Source organism: Mangifera indica, chromosome 12 (assembly GCF_011075055.1).
Source record: "Mangifera indica cultivar Alphonso chromosome 12, CATAS_Mindica_2.1, whole genome shotgun sequence".
Taxonomy (NCBI): Eukaryota; Viridiplantae; Streptophyta; class Magnoliopsida; order Sapindales; family Anacardiaceae; genus Mangifera; species Mangifera indica.
This window is the reverse complement of record NC_058148.1, coordinates 5,705,136-5,729,396: the sequence shown is the minus strand read 5'-3', so window position 1 is coordinate 5,729,396 and position 24,261 is coordinate 5,705,136. Positions and strand designations below refer to the sequence as shown.

The 24,261-nt window shown below is 31.9% G+C and overlaps 2 protein-coding genes and 1 pseudogene across 2 annotated transcripts; 1 reads left to right on the top strand and 2 right to left on the bottom strand.

The window, feature by feature from the left end:
- Positions 1 to 2,922: 2,922 nt before the first annotated feature.
- On the bottom strand, positions 2,923 to 3,777 carry LOC123192748 (germin-like protein 9-3). Its single transcript, XM_044605395.1, has one exon. It carries the CDS (start codon positions 3,633 to 3,635, stop codon positions 3,021 to 3,023), a length of 615 nt encoding a protein of 204 aa, XP_044461330.1. The 5' UTR covers positions 3,636 to 3,777; the 3' UTR covers positions 2,923 to 3,020.
- Positions 3,778 to 13,208: 9,431 nt separating this feature from the next.
- On the bottom strand, positions 13,209 to 16,923 carry LOC123193312 (uncharacterized protein At2g27730, mitochondrial). The gene is made up of 3 exons (XM_044606214.1): positions 16,617 to 16,923; positions 14,311 to 14,394; positions 13,209 to 13,434 (listed from the first exon to the last, which is right to left on the bottom strand). The coding sequence occupies exons 1-3, from the start codon at positions 16,755 to 16,757 to the stop codon at positions 13,420 to 13,422; spliced, it is 240 nt and encodes a 79-aa protein (XP_044462149.1). The 5' UTR covers positions 16,758 to 16,923; the 3' UTR covers positions 13,209 to 13,419.
- Positions 14,433 to 15,910, top strand: LOC123192630 (annotated as a pseudogene).
- Positions 16,924 to 24,261: the final 7,338 nt, after the last annotated feature.

Below are 24,261 nucleotides of genomic sequence, written 5' to 3'. Positions count from 1 at the left end.
ATCCTAGATCAGCTTCAAACTCATCTAAATTAACACTTTGATGGACAAGTTAAGCTTCTTTTATTTGGTATTATTGTCGTTATTGTGAAACTTCTTCTAATAAGATTTGATTAACCTAAATATCAATAGAGTCTCTATCAACTCTCCATTGGAGTTTTCTTAAATCTTTTAAAATAATCGTATGTTATAGCTATCAAATTAATGATAAAGAAAAAAAATAACAATAAACATATGGTATTTAAGTGAAATTCTCACCTAAATTGATAATAAAACATTTTTTTTGGAAAATATAATAATAATAATAAAAAAACATTAATTGGTATCGATTGTTATACAAAAATTGAAAAAAATATACAAGTAGTTGAAGAATGTTACATATAAATAATACCTCTAAAGTAAAGCCTAAAAGATTAAACCCCTTCTTTGGAAACAAAACAGTGAGGTGTCATTGAAATCAAGTTGAAAATTTTGAGAAAGAAATCTGATACTTGAAATTAGCTTTCATGATTTCAATTGACATGTGTTTTGCATATTTATCAATGTTTTTAATTGAAATTAAAAAATTAACTTTTTTTATTGTAGTTGTTTAATGTGTAATTAAAGTAAATTGCTAACAAAGTAAAATGAAGTTCAATAAATTAAAGTCATCACCTAAATTGCTAAAACTTGTCTATAATAATATAGATGAAACAAGGGAAAAAGATGACAAAGTTGAAGCACAATAGACTAGAATGCACAACTCTGCATTCGCAAAACCATAAGATAAAAAAAAAAAAAAACATAAATGGAATTTGAATGGCATATGATAATAAAATGAAGTGAACAAAATTTAAGAAGCAAAAAAAGTTATAGGTAAGCAGAAGTATCAAAAACTATTCTCCAAGAAAGTTGCTTAGCATAGTATCAAAATAAAAAATGATTTAGTTCTATTAACAGTTTCGATATACCGATCTTAATAATAAAGAAGACAGAGACATTATTTGACCAACATAGTATATGACATTTGAGGGAATGTTTTCTTGTTAAACTAGAGAGAGATATTAATCTCTTAAGTGTGAAAAACTACATCAGATAGTTAGAACAATATATTTTTTTACACAAAACTTTTATTGCATTCTATCAATTAGAACTCAAATAAAATAGTAGTTAACTGGGTATAAAGAAATACAGTGATTCATAAAAGCAATACAAACCAAGTTACATGATAACATAAGGACAAACTTATTAATTAAAAATAAATGAAATGAAAAGCCTAGTTGAACTACACAAAATAGTTGTAAAGGCACCTTATTCAAACATTGATGTGCTTTAAGCACTGATTTAAGATTCAACATTGGCTCACCCAATCTTATGAAGACTACATTTGTCATCCTATGCTTAAAGATCTCTTCAGCAGCTAACACTTGCATAAACATTAACAATGGTAAATCATGGTGAATGAAAAAATTATGCTTGAATAAAATTACTTTTTCATGATAAATTGATTAAAAAACAAATTTTTTTTACAGTAAGACCCAATCTTCACTTAGTTTTTATAATTATATAAGCACTGAAAAACTAAAAAAAAAAAGACAATGATACACACCTGCCCTATAATTTCATGCTTTTCAAAATTTCTTGGAAAACCTCCCTTCCCTATGACAAAGAAACGAAACCCAAATGCTTTTTTTCAAACACTTTAGATAATTTTGAATTAAAGATAAAGTAACACTCAATTACACAATAATACATCATCTTTTTATATAAATTATATGCAAAAAAAATGTATACACATAACATTACTAAAAAATTTGGGATAAGTCTTTTATTCCTATTCTAGGCCCATGTGTATTTTTATTCCAAGCCCGTGTGAGAGTGGACCTTTACATATATTTTCAAAATTTTTAGATGGGCTTAAATATGTACTTCCAAATTTTTTAAATTTGAGAGTAGGCTTGGGCCTACTTTCACATAGGCCCAGGTCCACCCTTGCTTGGCACCCTATGCTTAAAGATCTCATCAATCGCCAACACATGCAAAAACATTAACATCAGTAAATCATGGCGGATGAAATAATTGTACTTGAATAAAATTACATTTTCATGATAAATTGATTTAAAAAAAAAAAAAGAAAAATTGTTTACAGTAAAAATTAATCTTCACTTAGTTATGTAGGCACTAAAAAACCAGAAAAAAGACATTAATGATTAAAAAACAAAGTGACGGAGCCCTATAATTTCATGTCTTCTAAGATTTTTTTGAAACTTTCCCTTTCTTGTGGCAAAGAAACAAAACCCAAATACTTTTTTTAATCAAGTTTTTTTTTTTTTTTTTTGAAATGATTCGAGTTGCTAGGAAAAGTATTTGGGATAAGTTTTGCTATTTCTATTCTAGGCCCATGTGTATTCTTTTTCCAAACCTATGTAAAGATAAGTCTTTATATTATATATTATTTCAAAAGTTTCAAATAGTCTTAAATATATATACTTTCAAGTTTTTTAAATTTGAGGGTGAGTCTATGTCTATCCTCAAATAGGCCTAAGTCCAACTTTGACTAGAAGTTAATGTGTATGAGGTGGGTTGATAGCTCTTGTTGGAAACTATAATACAACATTGAAAAACCATCGCCCTCCTCTAGTTCCATATACAAGAATTTATATGCGTATATCTATCACAAAATTTATTGGTAAGATTAAAAAAAATCAAAAGTATAATGAAATACATAAGATAAATTTAACAATATGTTAAAACTCCTTTAAACATCTTGTGGATATAATGAAACTTGTTAATTTTGAATACTTAATCTCTGAACAATATATTCGAGGTGAGTGCTTACTTTCATATATTTTTATTAAAATAAAAAAGGTACGTCCAATTATTTATATTTTGTGCATAAGAATGACAAAATTTTCATTAAAACAACACAATACACGGGCTGTAGAATTTCCCGAGGAACAGAAAGATTTATTTATTAAGTTTTTGGTGCCATGGCAGGCACTACACTACTCTTCCTCAATGGAGACGCTTTTAAGCCTTGGGTGTTAGCCTGCTAGGCCTCTTTTCAGCTTTTGAATAGTTGCAACATCAATATTGAAAGCCTTAGCAAGGATGCCATCATCAATGCCACTGGAAAACACATTACGAGGAATTGAAACTGTGCCTGCATCAGCACTTCCAAACGCAGAGAGAGCAACACAAGGCTGTTTTGGATCATCATTAGATTGAAAGTGCACCAATCCCTTGGGAAACACAAACATGTCTCCAGCTCTAAGGGTCTGTTTATAAAGTTTGTTATTGGTGTCAATTAACCCAACATTTAGCCGCCCCTTTAACACCAAGAGTAGCTCAGTTAAAGGCGGGTGTGTGTGAGGTGGGCTAATGGCTCCGGCTGGAAATTGTAAAAAAGAATAAGAGACACCCTGACCATCTAGAGCTGGAAACTTTGTTGAGGTAGCTTTAGTCACTTTGAAGGTTTGCGGGTAGTCAGAGTTAACCACATTGCGCAGGCCAGTGAAACTGAAGAAACTCCCATCAATGGCGCCATTTTCAGTAGAGTTTGTCGGAACTACAAAATCAGTCATGAAATCTGGATCAGTTGCTTTGGCTATGGCAAGTAAGAGAAGGAAAGGAATTGATTTTATAAAACTCGAGGCCATAATAATGTATTGAGTATCTAGCTAGAGAAAGATGAGAGATGGGTTTGGAAGAAGATAAAATTTATAATGGTTGTGTTGGTGTGTTGATGAGGTTATTTTCGTTCAGTTTCACTAAAGTTAGTAAGCAAGGGAAGTCATTATTACTGTATTCACAGGTATCTCTAGTACTGCCTAGTGAGGCAAATTGACGCAGCCAATAAGATTATGTTATTTCTTGTGGATAATTGTAATTCAGGTCAGTTTTATAAGCCTTGTCAACTACGGTATGTCATTAATGCCAACAACAAGCACATTTAAGCACATTTATGGGAACGGTCCTGGCACTATTATTAGCACAACTAGAAATGGCCGGGTGGGTCAAGTGCAGGTCTGGCAAAACAGCTACGTGTAAAAAAGTTTAGGTATACAACGGATTAATTTATATGGGTAATGATATACTAAAACTTATGGGCCACACGATCCCGCTTGGGAGGGGGCAAAGAGTGAATTTCAAACAGTCGAGCATGCAATCTCGCATTGTGGGAGGCAGTCTGTAATTTTTTAAACAATTGGCCACGCAAATCTGTATGGTCGGAGGCAAACTACAAGTTTTCAAATAATGCCCATCGGATAGGATCGTGTCATGCTGGGTGGGGACTGCTGGGTATTTTCTATTTCTGGGGATTTTAATATTTTCCATGTTGGGGGCTTTTTTGATAATTTTTATTTAAGGGGGCAAATTGAAATGTTTGCATTTTGGGGTTTTTGAACATGTAGTTTTCAAATTTTTGCTCTTGTTTTTCCGAGTAAAGTAGTTATTATGAAAATTGGCTGAATTTTAATTCTATTTTTCATTCCATTTTAGGGTTTTTTTTACATGTAATTTTCAAATTATTTTGTCTATTTTTCCAATTAAAGCGTTTATTATAAAATTTGTCCTAAATTAAAATTTTAGAATATTTTCCATGTAGTGGTTTTTTGACATATGCTTTTCAAATTTTTGGTCTGTTTTTCCAAATAAAGCATTCTAGGCTGCTTTTAAAAATTTTCATGTTGAAGGCTATTTTGATAATTTCCTTTTGATAAATTGAATTTTGGTTCATATTTTTGAATAAAGCATTTATTATGAAGATTGACCTAGTTTTAATTTTTTTCACATAGCCCAACACAGAAAAAGAAAGAGGGATGAGTCAAAAGGGAAATAAGTTTCCCTATTGAGTGGCATTTTAAGGCACAGGTTAGCATGCTCGAAGACAAAGATAAGATGTTCCTGATTAAGTCTTCATTGACAGAGGAGTAGTTGGTACACTACTTCATAATGAGAGAGGTGATTAGTGCTAACTCAAGAGATAAGTTATGGTTTCGGATTAATGGATTGACATCATGTTTAGTAGTTACGAGTTCATTGTTATTATGGGGTTTCGTTTCAACCATCTAATGGATATTAACCAGTATATTTTACCTGCAATCAAACATAGGCTTTGAGATACATATTTCGATTGTGAGCAGTTTGTGACATACGATGATTTGATCCATGTGTTCATGTAAAGGGTATGAGGAAAGATGACAATGATGCAATCAGGTTGGCCTTGTTTTATTATCTTCACCAAGGGCTATTGGGAATTGACAATAGAAAATTGATCTCTTAAAATGTACTCCAACTGTCAAATCATGTGGACGGATTGAATGCATACTCGTGGAGAGTACGAGTATGGCAAATGATTTATCGTTCGATATGCAACTGCATGGATCGGTTATGTATAAAGTCTGGCCCCAAAAGAAAAAAGTTACCACGATGACATAATATAGTATCATGGGGTTTTTGCTAGTTTTCCAGGTAAGTGTATCATTTAAGAATTTAAAGAATCATTTTTATTGAAATAAAAGAGATTTAACATAGTTGTGATTTGTGAAAATAATACATTGAAGTTAATATTGCAATATTGGATATACGAAACATTGGACACATTAGAGAGTTAGGCGGATTGCATGTCTAGACATGTTGAGGTGGCATATGAGAGACATCCCAAGATGGGATGATATTGGAATTATCTTTAACAAAGATACAGTAAGCAATTTAAATAATATATCATAGATAGAAATTGAATTAATATAATTTAATGAGTAGGACAATGTTAATTTCCCCGCTAGTGCTATCTCTTACCAAGAAGGTTGAAGGCTGGTATCATGACATCGTTGGGTACACGGGAATGTCAGATACTGTAACATCCACAGGTACGTCTTAAGGGAAAAATAGTTTTATTTATGTATCAAAGTATTATATGAATGAGTCAAGGTGAATTGAAAGTAAAAATAAGGTTCTGAACAACACACGATTGTGTATAGTAAGGTCATATCTGTGTGTCATTGCCATGTTAGCCATATTGAGTGAATTCTATGAAAAATTCAAAATTAAGTAACAAAGCCCATGTGTGTGTAATGCGTTTTCAGTTTATATATGACACATCACTGCATTTTTTGGATTATTATCTCATAATCCCTAAACGCATGAATTCCATAAAATTTGAGTCTAAGAGAGAGCTTGATCGCTTGAATTTTTTGTAGTATCTCTAGCAACTTGGTTCCAACATTGTGGTAAAGGAAAGTTTAGAGAGAATGATGCCTATTTGTATTGTCTTCTTGCTATGAATTTGAGGTAAATAAGACTTGCCCTTTCTATATGATGAGTTTTAAGGTAGTTTGATGGTTAATAATGAGTGTTGATGGTGTAGAAAGTTAGTACATAATCATGTGATTGACTATGATGAAAAAGAATAACTAGATTACATGTTTTGCATCAAGAATTGATTATTGAGTAAGATTTTGTTATCATGAGATATGTTGTGGTTCAGAAATAAAGGTATGAGTGTTATCATGTGTTGTGAGATGCTTAGAAGAGGTGTAACCTAAGAATTAAAATGTTGTAATGTATGTTTTCATATTGTTGTGATATGTTCCCTTATGCATTAGGGTTATTCAAATAGTGCCTTAAATGTTGATTCGATAATTTCAATCTTAGTGTGATTATAGTGTTTTTAGGTGTTTTGATACTTTCTTGTGTGAATAAAATTACGTTGCGTTGATGCAATTGGCATAAGGGTAGTTAGAAACCAAAAATTAGGGTTCTTAGTGTGTTTTTTGGGTTCTTCACATGGCCATGCAGTATGGGACACACGATCCTATGTGAGTTCTTTAGAATTAGGTTAGGTTATTTCGATATTCTGAATACCGTCAGATGTCATTGATCAATTAGCGATCAACTATGACAATTTGACTTCCTATGTGTAACTTTAGCATAATCATGTGTAAGGTGAAATAAACAAAATACCTCTAAGAAGTAGTGCAGTTGAGAAAAGAATAGAAAAAGAAAGTAAAATAATTATCTAAACGGTATACACCTATGTGTTTATAAATAGTGAAACATGGGTAGAAGCCATGAGGAAGTAACCGTGTTTGGATAAAGTAAATAGACACACACCCTTGTATCAAGATGTATACCCCCGAGTGTATATGGCAGAAGTAGAAAAAAAAAAACAAAAGAACTAGGTTGGAGATTTAAAAATCGTCTTGAGTAACAGTGTAAAGATTCTAAGTACACAGTAGTTACCTATGCGCCTAAGAGTTAAGTCATAGTGTAACACAAAATATACTGTTAGGTGGAAGCAAGAGTGACTTAAAATTAGTTAAGGCTCAAGATGCATGCATGCTAGACACAATAAAATCGTTACGAGGGGGCGCTATAAGAACATATTCCCTACACTACTCGCAGTAAGACACATTCTCAGTATGACACCATACCTGTAGTAGGGTACTTGTATTAAAGTCCAATTGAGATATAGTTCTAGTGTAATGGATTAGAGGGATAGATCACATAGCCAAGGTTTCAAATCTCTGTATTCAATATAGGCCAATCGACCTAGTATGCAAGTTAGTTATAGTTTCTAGAATTAGATGCTTCTACTAAGTTAAGTATGGTCACATCAAATAGGAATCTAAATAATTGGTTTCTAAGTGATCAAGTAGGACATAAGTCAACATGAAAGTTATGAGATGTGGTTTAGTCAAGTCCCTAGAGTATAGTTTAAGCACAAAAACAATATACAAGACCCGTCATTATCTATAAAGAAGTTTAATGCCAACTTCGAATGATAGAGTTAGTTTTTGGGGATTTTTGTAAAAGTTATTAGTATATTCTTCTACTTATTAAATGAATTATCACTCATTCCTATACTTTTATGTGTATAAGTACAAATGATCATAATAACTATGGGACGAGTGGTAATTAGAGGGTGTAAAGCTTTGAGGGCATTTTTATCATTCTAGTCTTTTACTCAGTTTCAATTCATTAGCCTCTTCTTAGTTTTATAGATATATTAGACTACACATACTATGTTTTTAGTTTATGTTTTCATGTTTTAACATCTTTTGAACGTTTTCCATTTAGTTTTGATAAGGGTATTTCAGTAATTTTATCAGTTTTAATAAATGAGATTTTATTAAGCTATTTAACAAATTTATTACTAATTTGAATCAAATGCATGCTCCTATCGATGCCTCTGTTGAGCCTCTTACAACCGAGCCCATTTTAACTGAGCCTCTTGATGTGGAAAGCATTACAGTCGAGCCCCCTATTACACATGAGGCTTGAATTTGTTACTTTGATGCTACCTTGGCTTGATAGGGCAAGCTGATCTTGGACCATTTAGAGGCGAGGATGAGTTATATGGAGAACAAACATAGTCAAATAGAGACTCGTCTATTGGAGAGACATTCTACTGTGTAGGTGAATAAGCTAAATAATTTTCCTTTGCACAACAATTTCTTGTGCAAATTTGAAGTAAAAATATAATATTTATATCTCGTTACAACCTCTTGGCGACGATGATGTTTTGTGTACAGGGGGTCTCATATAGACATCTCTTTCTACATGCGAGGTAAGTGCAAGATTGTTACAACATCTTGGGGGTAATGTTAAGTGAAGTATTTTGATTAAATGTCTATATTGTTACATCATTCTGTGGATGATAGAGGACCATTGAGAAGGGGTCTCATATTGCTCTGATGGGGAAAGTAAGTACAATGTTGTTTGTATACCTTGACATCTTAGTCAAATACTTTGATTAACTGTTTACTATTTAACCTCGTCATCTTAGTCAAATACTTTGATTAATTGTTTATTTTTAATCTTGTTACAAGATATTAGAGATAACGAATCATCGTAGAAGGGTTCCTTATTTACATCTCCTTTAATAGTCGAGTAAGTACAATGTTGTTTGTAAGTATATAGTTTCCAAGTCAATCTAATACATTGATCCACTATTCATTTGTTGTCGATGTAGGATGTCTAATTGTTTTACATAGTAAACATCCCCTTGAGTGACGTTAACATAGTCATTGACATTGCCTCTTAGGGGGATAAGGTGGTTAAGATCTCGTCATAGAGAAAGGTACTCAAGGTATGAAAATGTGAGTAATGGGTTTCAATTGGTTAATAAAATCAATAACAAGTTATCTATTGTTTATATTTCCTTACACTAGCTGATCACAAGGTTTAATGTATCGATCTAACCTCTCTCAAGGATTCCTCATCCATTGGACTTGTCGTACAAAAGGTATGTAAACATAATTGGAAATACCTATTTAACTTATTATTTTTGTATTTTGATAATGAATTATAATTTTAATGACATATTTGTCTTTATGACAATTTCTCTGCACACATCATGGTCAAATTGTGAACAAGGGTCTACTCATTCTTAATCTGTACATAAACCCGATGAAACCAAAAGGGCAATAAGCGAGGCCTCCTATACGTTTATCGATTGCTAATCGAGAGGCAGAACTCATGACATGGTGTAACAATGTTGCCTACTCGAATCATAAGGAGGTTTACTATATCAATTTGAAGAGCAAATCAAAATTTTGGCATAAGGTTTTGGACAAGTCAAGATAGTTGTCTGGTAAGGTCAATAGACCATGTGCACTAACTTCTTTTATTATTATAAATTACTGTAAAATGGTCTAATATGCTTTTTTTAATCTATTTACAACACGTGGATTCATTTTGGGCACTATTGCATCAACACCAACATGATGATATGGACGATGTCTGTCAGAATTGGACAATGGTCCACACATTTTTTGTTGCACACCTCTCGCTTGTGCATCGGGCCTAAAGGTTCACTAGGATGAGTACTAATAACCTAACCTTTTCACAAAATTGGTTAACAAGCGTTGTGACTCAAGTTTGCATTTCAGACATTGGGGTAGGGTGGATAAGGTATTGTCTATCATAAGTTACAATTTTAAATAATTAATGTCGCTTCATTGTAATTTGTTAATATTTATGGGTTTTTATCCTTACAAACTTCAACAATAAGTATTGGGTGGAAGGCATTATGGACTTTAATGGATAGACAAACACAGTGTACAACTCCTTAAAAGGTTATACTGCTAGCACTGATATGTTTAGGAGGATGATAACATATACAAGTCTGATCCCGCATTTGTTTGTCATGATCGAATTTTGGACCTCCTTGAGACATACACCACAAGATAATCTATTTGTTTTACATAAGTTGTTGATGTACCCCAACAGGAGGTAAGATCCAATGATTGTGATGTGTACATGTTGTGCTTCATCAAGTGTCTAGCATTGGATCAAATTTATCTTTTAGGTCGAGGACTTCGAATGCCTATGTAGGCAATTGGTCACACAATTATTTTTTAAGAACATTGACCAACTTCTATACATTTATATGTGTTTGTATAAATTTACGGGTACAAACTTACACAAACTTACAAGTAGTTTTAATATAAACTAGAATACATTCGCTAAAGAGGTTTAAAAAGCCATTAATAACCTCGACTTGTTCATCTTTTTTATATTGATTGGGATGCCACTATCAAGATTTCTTGATTTTAAGCTTAACTGAATGTTGTTTAGCCTCTTATCAATATGACACTTTTGCGCAACATTTAGATTAATCCCTTTAATGTCATGTTCTATAGAATTTTAATCACTATTTATTGACCTCCGAAATATTTCATTTTATTTTTATCACTTTCTATCTATTCTCCTCTATATTGAACTAAACATAGCTCACCATTTCAATCAATCATACAATAAGAAATATTGATAACAAAATTTATCAAAAAATTTATAACAAAGTGTACAAATACAATAATCAAATATCATGACTCAATTTAAGGGAATTTGGGTATTAGGAACAATACAACTTTAGAATTTTAAGTTTTAAGGGGGTTTGGATTACGTGGCATCAAGGATTTACAATTTCATAGTAAAATATTTGTTACACTTATTCCAAAATTCTACTAGACATCATAGCTAATAATATATTCTGAACAATTCGATACGAATTTTAAAAAATATCAATTTACCCCCACATTGTAAAAGATCAACTTAGCTCCACATTATAGTATACCAATTTACCTCTTACTTTATCTCTATTATACTAATTCAAAAGTTTCTTCGTGTTTTGTAACTAATTGTATTTTAACTAAAAACCATAGAAAATTTGACAAATATAAGTTTACCCTTAATTTTCAAGTAAACTATCCATGTACTCATTACATTGTCAAATATCAAATGACCCCAATTGTAAAATAACACTTCACCCCATGCAAGTTGTAATGTTTGATAACACCTTCACATTTTAAAATATTATTTCACTTTATACATAGTCTAATGTATTATAACACTCTACGTTATAAAATATCATTTCATCCCCTATGGTTATAATCTTTAAATACCCCCTACACACCACAAATTGTTGCATAATCAATAAATAAATAAAATTTTGAGTTAATGTTGTATTTACAGGCTTCTTTCTTTTGGATTAAACTCACAATGTCAGATATTGAGTAAAATTGTAAATGGGAATGCATTTTTTCTTATCTAGGGTTGTGGTTTATATAAAATATATGAAGGACAATTTTGGTGTTTTATTTCAATATTATGTTCATTTTCGTTTTACTCCAAAATTGTGGTCAATTTCATGTTGGTACATGAAATAAAGTAAATTGAATTAAGTTCTCCTTTATAAAGTCGTTTTCAACACAATAAATTCTTTAATTTGAAGATAGATTTGAGTATATTTTATGTTAAGAGAAAATAAAATATGTAAAATTTATGTTAAATATATTATAAATTTGATCTTAAAGAGGAAGAAAAAGATGAGTAAGAAATAAATCACGAGTGACCCACAGATACATGTGGACATACCTAACTCATCTTCCAAAATTTATTGTTTGTGGTATGGGATCCAAATAGAAACAAGTCCAAAATTCTATAATTTATACCTATTTTTAGATAGATTACTCATGAGTTCTACGGATGACTCATCTATTTTACTAGGTCAACACAACCAACAAAGAGAAATTGTAATTTTGTGTTGCCCTCGAACAACAATTTCACATTTATATAGTAGGAAAGATTTACCATATATCTAATTTTCACAAGGCCAAAAGATTGTTTAATTTCAGTGAAATAACAAATTTTCACTTTTAAATTTGAAATAATTATTTTCCACGTGCATGTTAAACTTGTTGAAAAAAATTTATTAATTTTTTTATAAAATTATTCAAAAGACAAAATAAGTCGTCAAATTAAATGACATTTTGCCCTCCAAGATTTTATTAAATAATTTTTTACCTTAATTTATATTAATTTCAATCAAATTTAATAAAAAAATTTAATAATATAAGAATATCAATAATCTATAATAATATGTTTCCAAACAAACCATAATTTGAAAAAAAAAAAAAAAAAGACATATACGAGGTGTTAACGAAAATTGTATCGATCATCAGTCATGGTTTGATTAGTTGACAACTTCTCAACGAAATTTTGACTAATCAAACTTCTCATTTGAAATTGATTTATGTATCTCTTCGTTTTAAGAATTCTATTTTAACTCTGTTTTCCCTTTCAATTTTCTGTTTGCGCAATTAAGTTTCCCCTAAAAAACCAGTTTATATATATATAATTTTTAATAAATTGTGAATAACCTAATTGCTTAATTTAACCACAAATGCTTCATTTTCAGGGGGCTTTGAATTTGAAATTCCCCAACTATAAGCTACCAAACTTGATAAATAGAATACAGGTATATGGTGATACAGCAACAAGGACTGAGACCAATATTACCAGAAGACAATAAGGATAGGACATAGACATCGATGCTTCACTTTTCTTATATAAAACATACAAAAAGCCTGCTAATCATAAAGACAACATAAGCATGGAACGAGACCAATAGAAAGACGAGACTCATATCGGAGATCCGAAAGTCCTTTCAAATACTAAAAGAGTTGATTTGTCAGATTATTTTTAGAATCCCCGCGGGATCAGAACTTAAGACCCATTACAGATCAGATAATCTTACCAATCACCTGCACATATATGAATGCAGAGTCTCCTGGAGTCGAATCAGCTATCACAAATTCTATGTTCGGCTCTCTACGACATTTCGGCTTTCTATCTACGTCTAAACGTTCAACCGTACTTCATGGTGAAATAATAAACGAGCGCTGGGAATATTGGCAACAACAAATCATTCATGATACAGCGTATGACAAAAACAATTAGATATCCAGGAAGCTTATTATAAAGTGCGTTAAACATCTTTTTCATAGATTAAGAACAAATAACACAGCCATGTCTATGATTTTTAATGAGAGAAGATACTGGCATGAGCACCATTCTAAATAGAAGACCCGATCTCACCAAAAGTCATACTTTTATTTCTGATAATCGCTTCCAAGCAGAGCGTCAGATTCAGATTTAGCCTTCAGCTTTCTGCAAAGAACAAAATGCTCACATGAATAAAATTATAAAACTGAAATTTTCAGCACATTCAGAAGAAGAATGATATAAATCCAAACGAAAACTAGTCTATAAATAAATCACAAGGAAATTTCTATTCCCCTGAAACTGAATTGGTTCAATCATGAGCAAAAATTACTAATTATATATTTGTTATTCCATTAGGTGAAATATATAAAATGTAGTAACACCAGTGTAGACAACATAACCCCACTTTTAGGGATTAAGATTTTGCATTCAAACCATTGACCACCAATACAAGTTCAAACAGATAACAGCAAATTAAGTCCAACTCCGCATATCACTACAGCATGAAATTCCAAATATGGCAATGATAACTCATAGCAGAACTAATAAGAACCCTCTGTAGATTTTAGAGCAAAAATCTTTAAACACTTGCTCTGGGACTTTTAAGTAACCAGAGGCAGGTTCAGTCCTCAAATCTCAAAAAGAAAGTCAACCTAATTATGCGTTTATTCCTAGTAGAATAAACAACTCATAATACACAAACAAAAGATTTGATGACACTGCAAATCCATCTCTATGAGCTCCCCCTTCCCTATATATCTATATAAATTGCTGTTGATAACAATCTGTATATTTATCTTACAATCCTTCAGAAAACACGAAAAAAGAGATTTTGCAGAAATTTATTAGATAAACAAATAAAATTTAATTACTAAAGTGAAAATGATGACAATATCACATAGTTCCTTTATCTTCTTTTTAGAACAGCCAGACATAAAACTGATACCAGAAAAACCAAAAACAGTGGCATGCAATGGGGCAAAAGCTTTAACCAAGATAACTCAATGCACTGCAATCAATAGAAATCATTGGTATATATACCTTATCAGAACCCTGTTTATCTTTCTCCAACTTCTCTTTCTCAGCCTTCTGCTTTAGCTTCTCCAGCCTCTCCCTCTCCATTTTCTGCACAAGAAGAAATTAAAACAATAAACTGAGCTATAATGAAAAATGAAATGACCAAAAACTCTAGCAGAAGCACCTGAACTCAGTAAACTGGTTTCACAGTACCACTTAACCTCCTGCTAGCCTGCATAAGCCTAGTCTTCAAATTTAAGTCTTACATCTGACATATAAGGATGCCCTAAATGTCTTAATTAGGATCATGCGGCTCCATATGCATATTGATCATTGACTTTTATTAGCTGTATATCAAAGGTTATCTAAATAGCCTGTTATAAATCCTTATATCTTTTTGTTTTCTTGCTAGTGTAATTCAAAGTCCACATTAGGAGCTTCTTACAACTAATTGAACCCAAATAGACACTTCCTTTGTTCAAACTTCAGTCTTTCCTATTTTTCACCTTTTGCTATACTCTTTCACTTAATTTCTCAAAATTCTACCCATGTCAATTGGCTCGAGATTGCCAGATGTAAATTAAGTGAGAGAGAAACTCAAGTCCAAGTGTACTGGGTCTCTATTTTCGATTCAGGCCACCACTTTTGACACAATTCTTGATGGCTCTAACTTAGTTGGGCGTGCATGCATTGGTTGGGGCAAAACACTTGCCTTTGTGTTGCCAATTTTAAAGTCTCTAGTTAATGAGCCAACAAAAGAATCAGGGACGGTTGGATATGGATGGGAACCAAGTGTTTTGGAAATTTTAATGACTAGAGAGTTGGCTAAACAGGTGCATGAAGACTTCGATGTTTAGGCAATGGGGTTATCCTCGCGTTGCTTATATGGTGGTGCTCCCTATCATTCTCAAGAGTTTAAATTAAAGAAAGAAGTTGATATAGTCATTGGAAAACCAGGCTGAGTGGGGAAATATTGATTTTACTGCATTGACGTTTGGGTTCTTGATGAGTCTGATGAAATGCTACAGATGGGTTTTGATGATGATGTCGAACTTATTCTTGGCAAATTTGAGGATGCTAATAAAGTTCATACACTTCTCTTCAATGCCACCTTGCCAGATTGGGTTAAACATATTGCTTCTAAGTTTCTCAAGCCAAATAAGAAAAATATTGATCTTGTTGGCAATGAGAAAATGAACGCTAGTAAAAATGTAAGACATTATGTTCTTCCTTGATTCACTACAATGAGAGCTTATGTTATTCCTAATATTATTCATTATTATAGCAGTGGAGGCAGCACAATTATTTTCACAGAGACAACTCTTCTCAACCTGCTGGCGTGTCACTTGGAGCACAAGCTTTTCATGGGGACATACAATAGTCTCAGCATGAGGTCACAGTTTCTAGTTTTAGGACAAGCAAGTTTATGATATTGGTAGCCACTAATATGACAACACGAGGATTAGACATGAATGTTGTGCAGTTAATTATCCAGTTTGAACCTCCTTCTGATGTAGAAGCCTACATTCATCGATCTTGACATACAAGAAGAACAAGCTATATTGGAGTTGCTGTTATGCTTTATTATCCTAGAAGGTCAAATGTGTCTAAGATAGAAAGATAAACTGGCTTTGATACCAAAATTGTAGAATAAACAGAAGCCAAGACAGGATACTATTTGTTTTTTGATAAGATAGTGTTTTAGGTGTTCCTAATTGTTAGTCTCACAAGTCTACATAAAGACTAGTTTGTTAAATTGTAAGTGACAATCGATCCATCATTCATTAAAGGAAACGTGAGAGTTGTTTAAAGTGATAATTGTCTCTTCAAAAAGCAAATAATCTTGGCTTTCTTTTTGTCTTAACTTAATTAGAGTTGGAGCCACAATAATAATAGAATCTGCTTAATCAATCAACATTTAAGAACGAATATGGATTTTAAATTTATAAATAATAATTAAAAGAAAAGATATGTAACATGCTTTGAATTCTAGCAATATACTTGAAATCTAAAACCGATAATCCGTTTCATTCCTCAACAATTCCTCAGCAACCAAACAAAAAGTCAACAACAACAACACATAAACGAAGTAAACTAATAAGAAAATATGAAACACATATCAACGGAAACAACCAAATTGGAAAATAGCACAACCAAAACCTCGCAATCTAATTTCAACGAAGCAAAGAACTTATGAGTTAAATTGTTCCAAAATTGAAACTAATAACGCAAACAAGAAAAAACAGTAGTTTTCTCTTCCTATCATTTTTTCATATTTCCGCAAGTTTTCTCGAGAAACAAAAAGAAAAAGAGGAAATGATTACAGAAACCTGAATGTAAATATTCTCAGCAGCGCGTTCCTCCTCGCTCAAGACACGGCCTTTGCCGTCGCTGAAGTAGCGAGTTGCTCCACGAGTTGACTCCATCGAGCTTGTCAGGTTGAGTCGGCGTACCCCAGCTCTCATCGCCATTTGGTTGATTTGTCTGTTTATTCTATCCTTATGTTTAACTCAGAAGACTGCTACTTACTGTCTCTCTCACGGATGAGACAGTAAATATAGATCTGCGAGGCGGCGAGATCCTTCTGGATCAACCGGATCGAGTCGGGTCCTTTTTCGAGACTTTTCCAAGTATATTGTAAGTGTATGTAAACCGTAAAAACATCAAAATTTATTTCACTTAATTATTTACACGGAATCAGAGCTTGAAATAACTCTTAACACACCATCAGTTTTGAAAGCGACCTATTTCATCCCTAAAGTTAGGGTTTTTGATATTTTTCTAAGTTGGCCACCAACCCCAACTTTTGAGAACATACAGTTCACCCCACACAAAAGGAGAATTTTGTTCCTAGCCAATTAGTCTATTCTGGCAACATTCTTTCTTTTCTGGCAATGCTCTTTCCTTTCTTTGGTCATTGTTGTATGGGTTCTTTTTTCTAGCAGTGGGTTTTCTTTTCCAACGCTATCTTCTCTTTTCCGATTACTGACTGTTTCTTTGTCTTGGCCATTATTGGTTCTTCATTAACCAACACTCATTTTTTCGACAACAACACAGCCAAGTTCTTTCCATCACTCACCTTGGCTATTCTCTCCGACAACAACCAAATATACACAATGCACGTCAGCTTTCCGACAGGTTTTGAACAAACCAACACCTTAGTTCGGGTTTGTTTAATATCTCCAATCAGCTTGTTAGTTCAGGTTTCTCTCGAATATCCAAAAATATATTTCTCCAACGACTGGTTTTCCCGGCCTTTCAACCTCTGGTGATCAATTTTTTCTACAGGCTTTTCAATCCCACAAAACCTGTGAGCTCCCACAAAACCCGTGAGTTTGTGCCTTTTCTTTGACTAATATGTTGCTGTTTGGATGTGGTATTACTACTTCCTTGGAGTTGTTTGGGTTTGGTGTTAATTTTTACCTTTGGGCTGTTTGGTTCGGGTGTTTTAAAGATTATTTTAATAATATATTTTTTATTACTTATATTATCTTATTTAATTTATCAGTAATAAAATATTACAGTAATCTTCTATTATCAATGTTATCGTGACAGATAATATAAGTGGTAATTTGATTACTATTTTTACCTTAGGTATTAAAAAATTATCAAGGTAATCTTGATTTTATTATAATTATATTATTATTTATTAATTTTTTAAGATAAAAATAAATTTATTTTTAATTGATATTATAAATAATATAAAAATATTTAAAAATAATTATATTTAAGAGTATTTAAATAAAATAATTTATCAATGTTCTTTTATTACTGCTAATCAAACACATTAATTATTTATACCATCTATTTTTATCAAATTTTATCAAACATAGTAATTACTTATACTTAATACTTTTTTCAATAATTTATCTTCAAAGTAATCTTCATATTTTGATAATAAAACATTATTTGAACTCTCCCTGAACGTTATAAATTGGTGCCGAAGCTATTAGGTTTGTGTTGGATTTATTGAATTTTTTGTTGAACTTATTGGGCTTGTTGTTTTGGATATTGCTTTTTGGTGGATTGGGCTTGTATAATTATTGCTACTGAAACTTTGAGTGTTGGTTGATATTGAATTATTGGACTTAGATTCATTGTAATTGGCTAGGCTTGAATTAATAATATATTGCAATTGGATTGTGTTGTGTTCGGCCTAAATTAACATTGCTTAGTGACTGTTTAGGCTTGGATTGTTAGTAGAAATATCTTTTTAGGTTGAGCCTACTGCACTAAGTTGGAGTAGATATTATTTAGAGTTGTTTGATCCATGGAAAAGGTAGATATCTCACATCTCATTAGTACCATTCTTAATAGTACTTATTATGTTGTTTAGGCTCAAGAGATGTTTGACTCCTTCAAAATAGAAAATTATAGTGTTATGTTACTGGTGATATACCGTAACTAATTAAAAGACAAGGTGTGGACACATCTAATTATATCAAGATGCTTGAAGAATATGATAGTAAAAACTACCAAATTATTACATGGTTCTATAATATTTGTGTTTCATCTATTAAACTTAAATTTGGGCGTCTTGAGACTGCTAATGAAATATGAGTTTTGCTTGCTAAATGCTATTCCACTACTAATGTCATTCATCGATTTCAAATTTATGATGATCTTAGTTGCATGCATAAAAAAATAAGATCAATCTATTAATGAATTTCTCTTAGAGATGAATGCCTTATGGATCAATTATCATTATCTGAACCAAAATGGCATGATCCTTGTGATGCCACACTTTATGCAAAAGAATGAGATAAGTTTCGAGTTTACAATTTACTATGACATTAAATGATGAGTTTAAATCAGTTTGATCTTCCTTGTTACATAGGGATTCTTTTCCCAATCTTGACACCTTGGTTCAAAATTATGTGTTAAAAGGACTTGACTTGCTGTTCTGAAATCTCGTCAATCCTCTAATACTGTTTTAGCTACTCCTGCTTCTTTATCATCATAATCATCATCACAGTGCAAAGTGATTTGTTGCTACTCTTGCAAAGTGAATGTTTCAATTTGTAATCTAAGAAAAGTATTAGATAGTACAATCAAACTAACTTTAAGTCTAGTAAGGCTTCCAATTCTAATGCAGTTGCTGCTACCACAAGGATTTGTCTTCTAGTAACTCTTCAATCATAAATGAGCTTCTCAGTAAGGTAGATCTTAGTACTTTTAGACTAGCCTTAACTTAGTCAATCACTAGTACCTTTACTTCCTCTGTCTTATTAGTCGCTTTAGGTACATCTTTATATTGGTACTTTGACTCTACATGTTGCAATCATATGACTGTTGATTCTTATCTTTTTAAGTCTAAACACACTATGTACTTTTCTCCTATTATTCATACTATTGATAACTCATGTTTATCTATTAGTCATATTGGTGACATCTCTACTTCTACTTTATTGTTATCTAATGCATTCCATGTTCCCAACTTCTCACTAAATCTTATTTATGTTAGATAATTATGTGATCCTGGTCTTGAAGTACACTTTTCCCATCATGATTGTTTTTTGCAAGATCTGCAAACGAGATAGATCTTTGGGACTAGACATAAAGTCGGTTATTTGTTTGAGCTAATATCTTTTCAATTACCTTCCCAAATTACATTTGATATGTCAAAGTGTGTTGTTGTTGTGTCTTCCTCTGTTTGGCATTCTCTTCTTAGTCATATTTGCTATTCTCTATTAAAATCTTTATGTTTTAATGGTATTTTAAGAATTGTTAAAATTTATGATTTTAATTGTGCTCCATGTGAACTTAGTAAACATCATGCTTTATCTTTTAATAATAGCACATTTGTTTTTTAGCTATTTTTTATCTTGTGCATACTATTAATTGGGGACCATTTCTCATACCTATTATGAGAGGTGCTACTTATTTTTTGAAGTTAATGATTAGTCTCGATTCACCAAGATATATCTTATGAAAAATCGTTCTAAATTGTGTAAAATTTATTTAACTTTTGCTACTCTTGTTAAAACTCAATTTTCTAATGTTATTAAAAAAAATTTAACAAATAATGTTATGGATTATGAAGATATTAAACTTTTCACTGTTCTCTCCCAACATGACACTGTTGTTCATAGGTTTTGTCCTAGCACGTCCCAACAAAATGGTCATGTAGAACGTAAGCATAGACACATTATATACATTGTTTGTACTATTTTGATCTCTGCATCATGCCTAAAGCGATTTTGGGGTGAGCAACTCTTATAGCTGTATACACAATCAACCACATTCCCACTATAGTGACTAATAATCAAAGTCCTTATGAACAATTGTATGGTAAAACTTCTTATTACAGTAATCTTAGAGTTTTTGAATTTGTTTGTTTTATGTTTCTATAACCTTATGAGTGATCAAAACTAGAACCTCGTTCTAAGTTATGTTATTTTTTAAGTTATGGTATTGAACATAAGGGTTATCGCTATTGGGATCCTATCTCTAAATGTTTTAGTATTTCTCAACATGTTACCTTTTGAAAACATAAAATGTTTTCTATTCTGTCTGGTTTTTATTGTTTGAAAACAATTTATCATTTTCACAAATCCATTTCCTGACAATGACAATGAAACTACTCCAACTTCTCCTCCTAATTTTAATGCAAAACATACAGACGGTCACACTCTAACCAGCCTTGAAGCATCCAACTTGTTTACAAATTTCGAACCTCAACCAAATTCTTTCACATTTCCTAGTGACAGACCTGTTAGAGTACATCAACCACCACCTTATCTTCATGATTATCATTGTTAGAAGCTCATATGAATCCTCTTTAACAACAAACAATGCAAGAAAAATTGCAGGTCTTAATAAAGACACATACTTGCAACTTCGTTGGTAGCAAAATGTTTTACCTAAGAATATGACATTGATTATGAGAAAACCTTTGCTCTAGTAACTTAAACCACTTAGGTTCGAAGTCTTATAGTAATTGCGACTATTAGAAAATAGCCCTTTTTTTAGATGGATATGAAAAATGCCTTTTTAAATGAGGACCTTTCTAAATAAGTTTACATGAAACCTCTACCTAGATGTAGTCATTCACCTAATAAGGTTTGTCATCTTCACAAAGTCTTATATGGACTCAAGTAGGCTCTAAGAGCATGGTTTGTTAAATTCAGCTTTACCATTAATCAATCTAGGTTCTTTTTTAGCTCTTATGATAATGTCTCTTCATTCATAGAATGGAGAGAGGGTGCACCTTTTGTTGTTATATGTTCATGATATGATTATTACTGGAGATAATATGCAAGATACTATAGAGCTATAATAATTCTTCAGCCCACAGTTTGAAATGAAGGACCTTAGTCATTTGACTTATTTTCTTGGGTTAGAAGTCTTTTCTAATGTTGATGGTTGCTATTTATCTCAAGACAAATTTGCCACTGATCGTTTTCCTTATGTTGGCTTGACAAATAATAGGACTGTTAACTAGGGATGGCAACGGGGAGGGGCGGGAAGGAGATATCAATCCCCGTCCCCGTCCCCGTCCCCGTCCTCGTAGGGGATATTAATCCCAATCCCCGTTATGGGGATAACAAAAAATCCCCGTCCCCTCCCCGTGAAGGAAAATCCCCTCCCATCTCCTTCTCGTCCTCGCAGGGAAAAATCCCCTCCTCATCCTCGCAGGGAAAAATCCCCTCCTCATCCTCGCAGGGAAAAATCCCCTCTCTATACCTGTAAATATAAATTTTAATTCATTCTTGTATTTCAATAAATAAAATAAATCATATTTTTCCAAAATTTCACTTGCTTTAAGAGCTACAAAATATTCATTGTTATTTTAGTTCAAATACAAAGTTTTCACAAAATTTAACAATATACAATAATCAATCTCTTCATTAGTAGCTCTTCATGTTAATACAAAGCAACATTTTAAAAACTAATCTGCAATAATCAATTTTAAAAGCAAAATTAATTTAAAAGCAACTTACATAGGAAATACTAACGAATTTGTAATTAAAAATATTAAACTAATTAAAATATACTAGAAAATCAAAATCCACTTACATGCCAAACATCAAGGTTGGACAGTGAAACTCAAATTCATGTCATCAATTATCAACTACAACACATGTAAAAAATAGGTAATAAATTCTTACAATATTTTAAAAACCAATGTTTCATATTCCACTTAAAAATAAAATTAATTATTTGATTTGATTAGAGAGATTAATGAAAAATACTTACTATCTTCTGAATCATTATCATCGTAGATTATCGAACAAGACTCTTCACCTTTCAAGAAAATAAAAAAAATTAAAGACAAAATTTAATGATTATTAACTTTATATTAAAGTTGTTAAAAATTTATTTTATTATCTTTTAGGTCAGCCCATAACCAATTTTGAGAACACATCAATGCTTCCAATGTATCTGAATGAAGTCTATTGCGATGTGGACTTATTAGCTTACCAGCAGTGCTAAAAGCAAATTCAAAAGCAACAGTAGAGACTGGAATAACAAGAATATCTCGAGCAATCCTCTGCAAAGTTGGATATTTAGGCCCATTTAACATCCACCAAGTCAATATATCAAAGTCTGGAATCCTAGGTAAAAGTTGCTCCTCTAAATAACATTTCAGTTTTGACTTTCTCAAGATATTACTTGATTCTTGTTCAATAAATATATCAAAATCTGCTAGATACTCCTCATCACCACAAAAACTAGATTGAGAAGAAGATGAAGCAAACAAAGTTTGACTTGTACTACTTCCATGCTCCGGTTGATATTTATAAAGCAAATCATGACAATTCTGTTGAATTTTGATTATTTCACCTTTGCCATCATCTCCATATATCAAAGGAAAAGAATAATCTAACAATTTCATTTTGAATCTAGGGTCTAAATCAATGGCCACCCCAATAACACTATGAATCACACTCCAATACTTGTTAAATTTTTCAATCATTTGTGCAGCCATCTTCTTTATTATGACATTCTCACACATGAGCCATTTTGTTAAATGAATTTTGATTTGACAAATTTTAGGAAAATATTCATTTTCAGTCGAAAATTTAGTACCAGAGAATAGTAGAATGACATTATAAAATATTTCCAATTTCCCACAAATATCTCGTGCCAAGTCTCATTCTTCCTCCGTTGGTAAATATTTATATTGTGGCTCACGAAGCTTTAATCGATAAAAAACTTCTTTGTAAATCAAAGTAGTATTAAACATAAGATAAGTTGAGTTCCAACGAGTCTTACAATCAAGAGACAACTTTTTTGTACTTTGAATGCCCAACTGATTGGCTGCTTCATCAAAATTTTGCTCCCTTTTAGGTGATGCTATCCAAAAGGCAACACTCTCTCGAATCTTTGCAATTTCATCACTAATTATAGATAAACCATCTTGAACAATTAAATTGAGAATGTGAGCACAACAACGCATATGAAACAATGAATCATAAAACATAAGTGATGAACGTGGTAATTTATTTAATATATCATCAATAATTGCATCATTAGTGGAACAATTGTCCAGAATCAATGTGGACAACTTTCTATCAATATTCCACTCATAAAAGCAATCGACCAATACCTCTGAAATCACTTCTTTTGTATGTGGGGCAGGAACATAAACAAACTTACAATTCAAATAAAAAATTGTTTACTAAATACATATATATATGTATGTATGTATATATTAACAAAATATATTAAAAGACATTAAACATAAAAAAAAAATTACCTTATAGTCTATTTTGTAACTCTCATTTGTTATCGATAAAGTGGGCTGTAATAGTCATGTACCTTTTGTTTTGGTTGCTTGCAATCCACAAATCACAAGTGATTGCAATTCTCCCTAATTTTTTGTTTAATAGTTTCATTGTTTTACCCTTTTCAATATCATAAATGTTCATTATGTCTTTCTTAATGGTGTTTCTAGAGACCATCTTGAACAAAGGTTGAATGTTGTTACAAAATCTCTTAAGCCTACAATGATCTATTATGCTTAAAGGA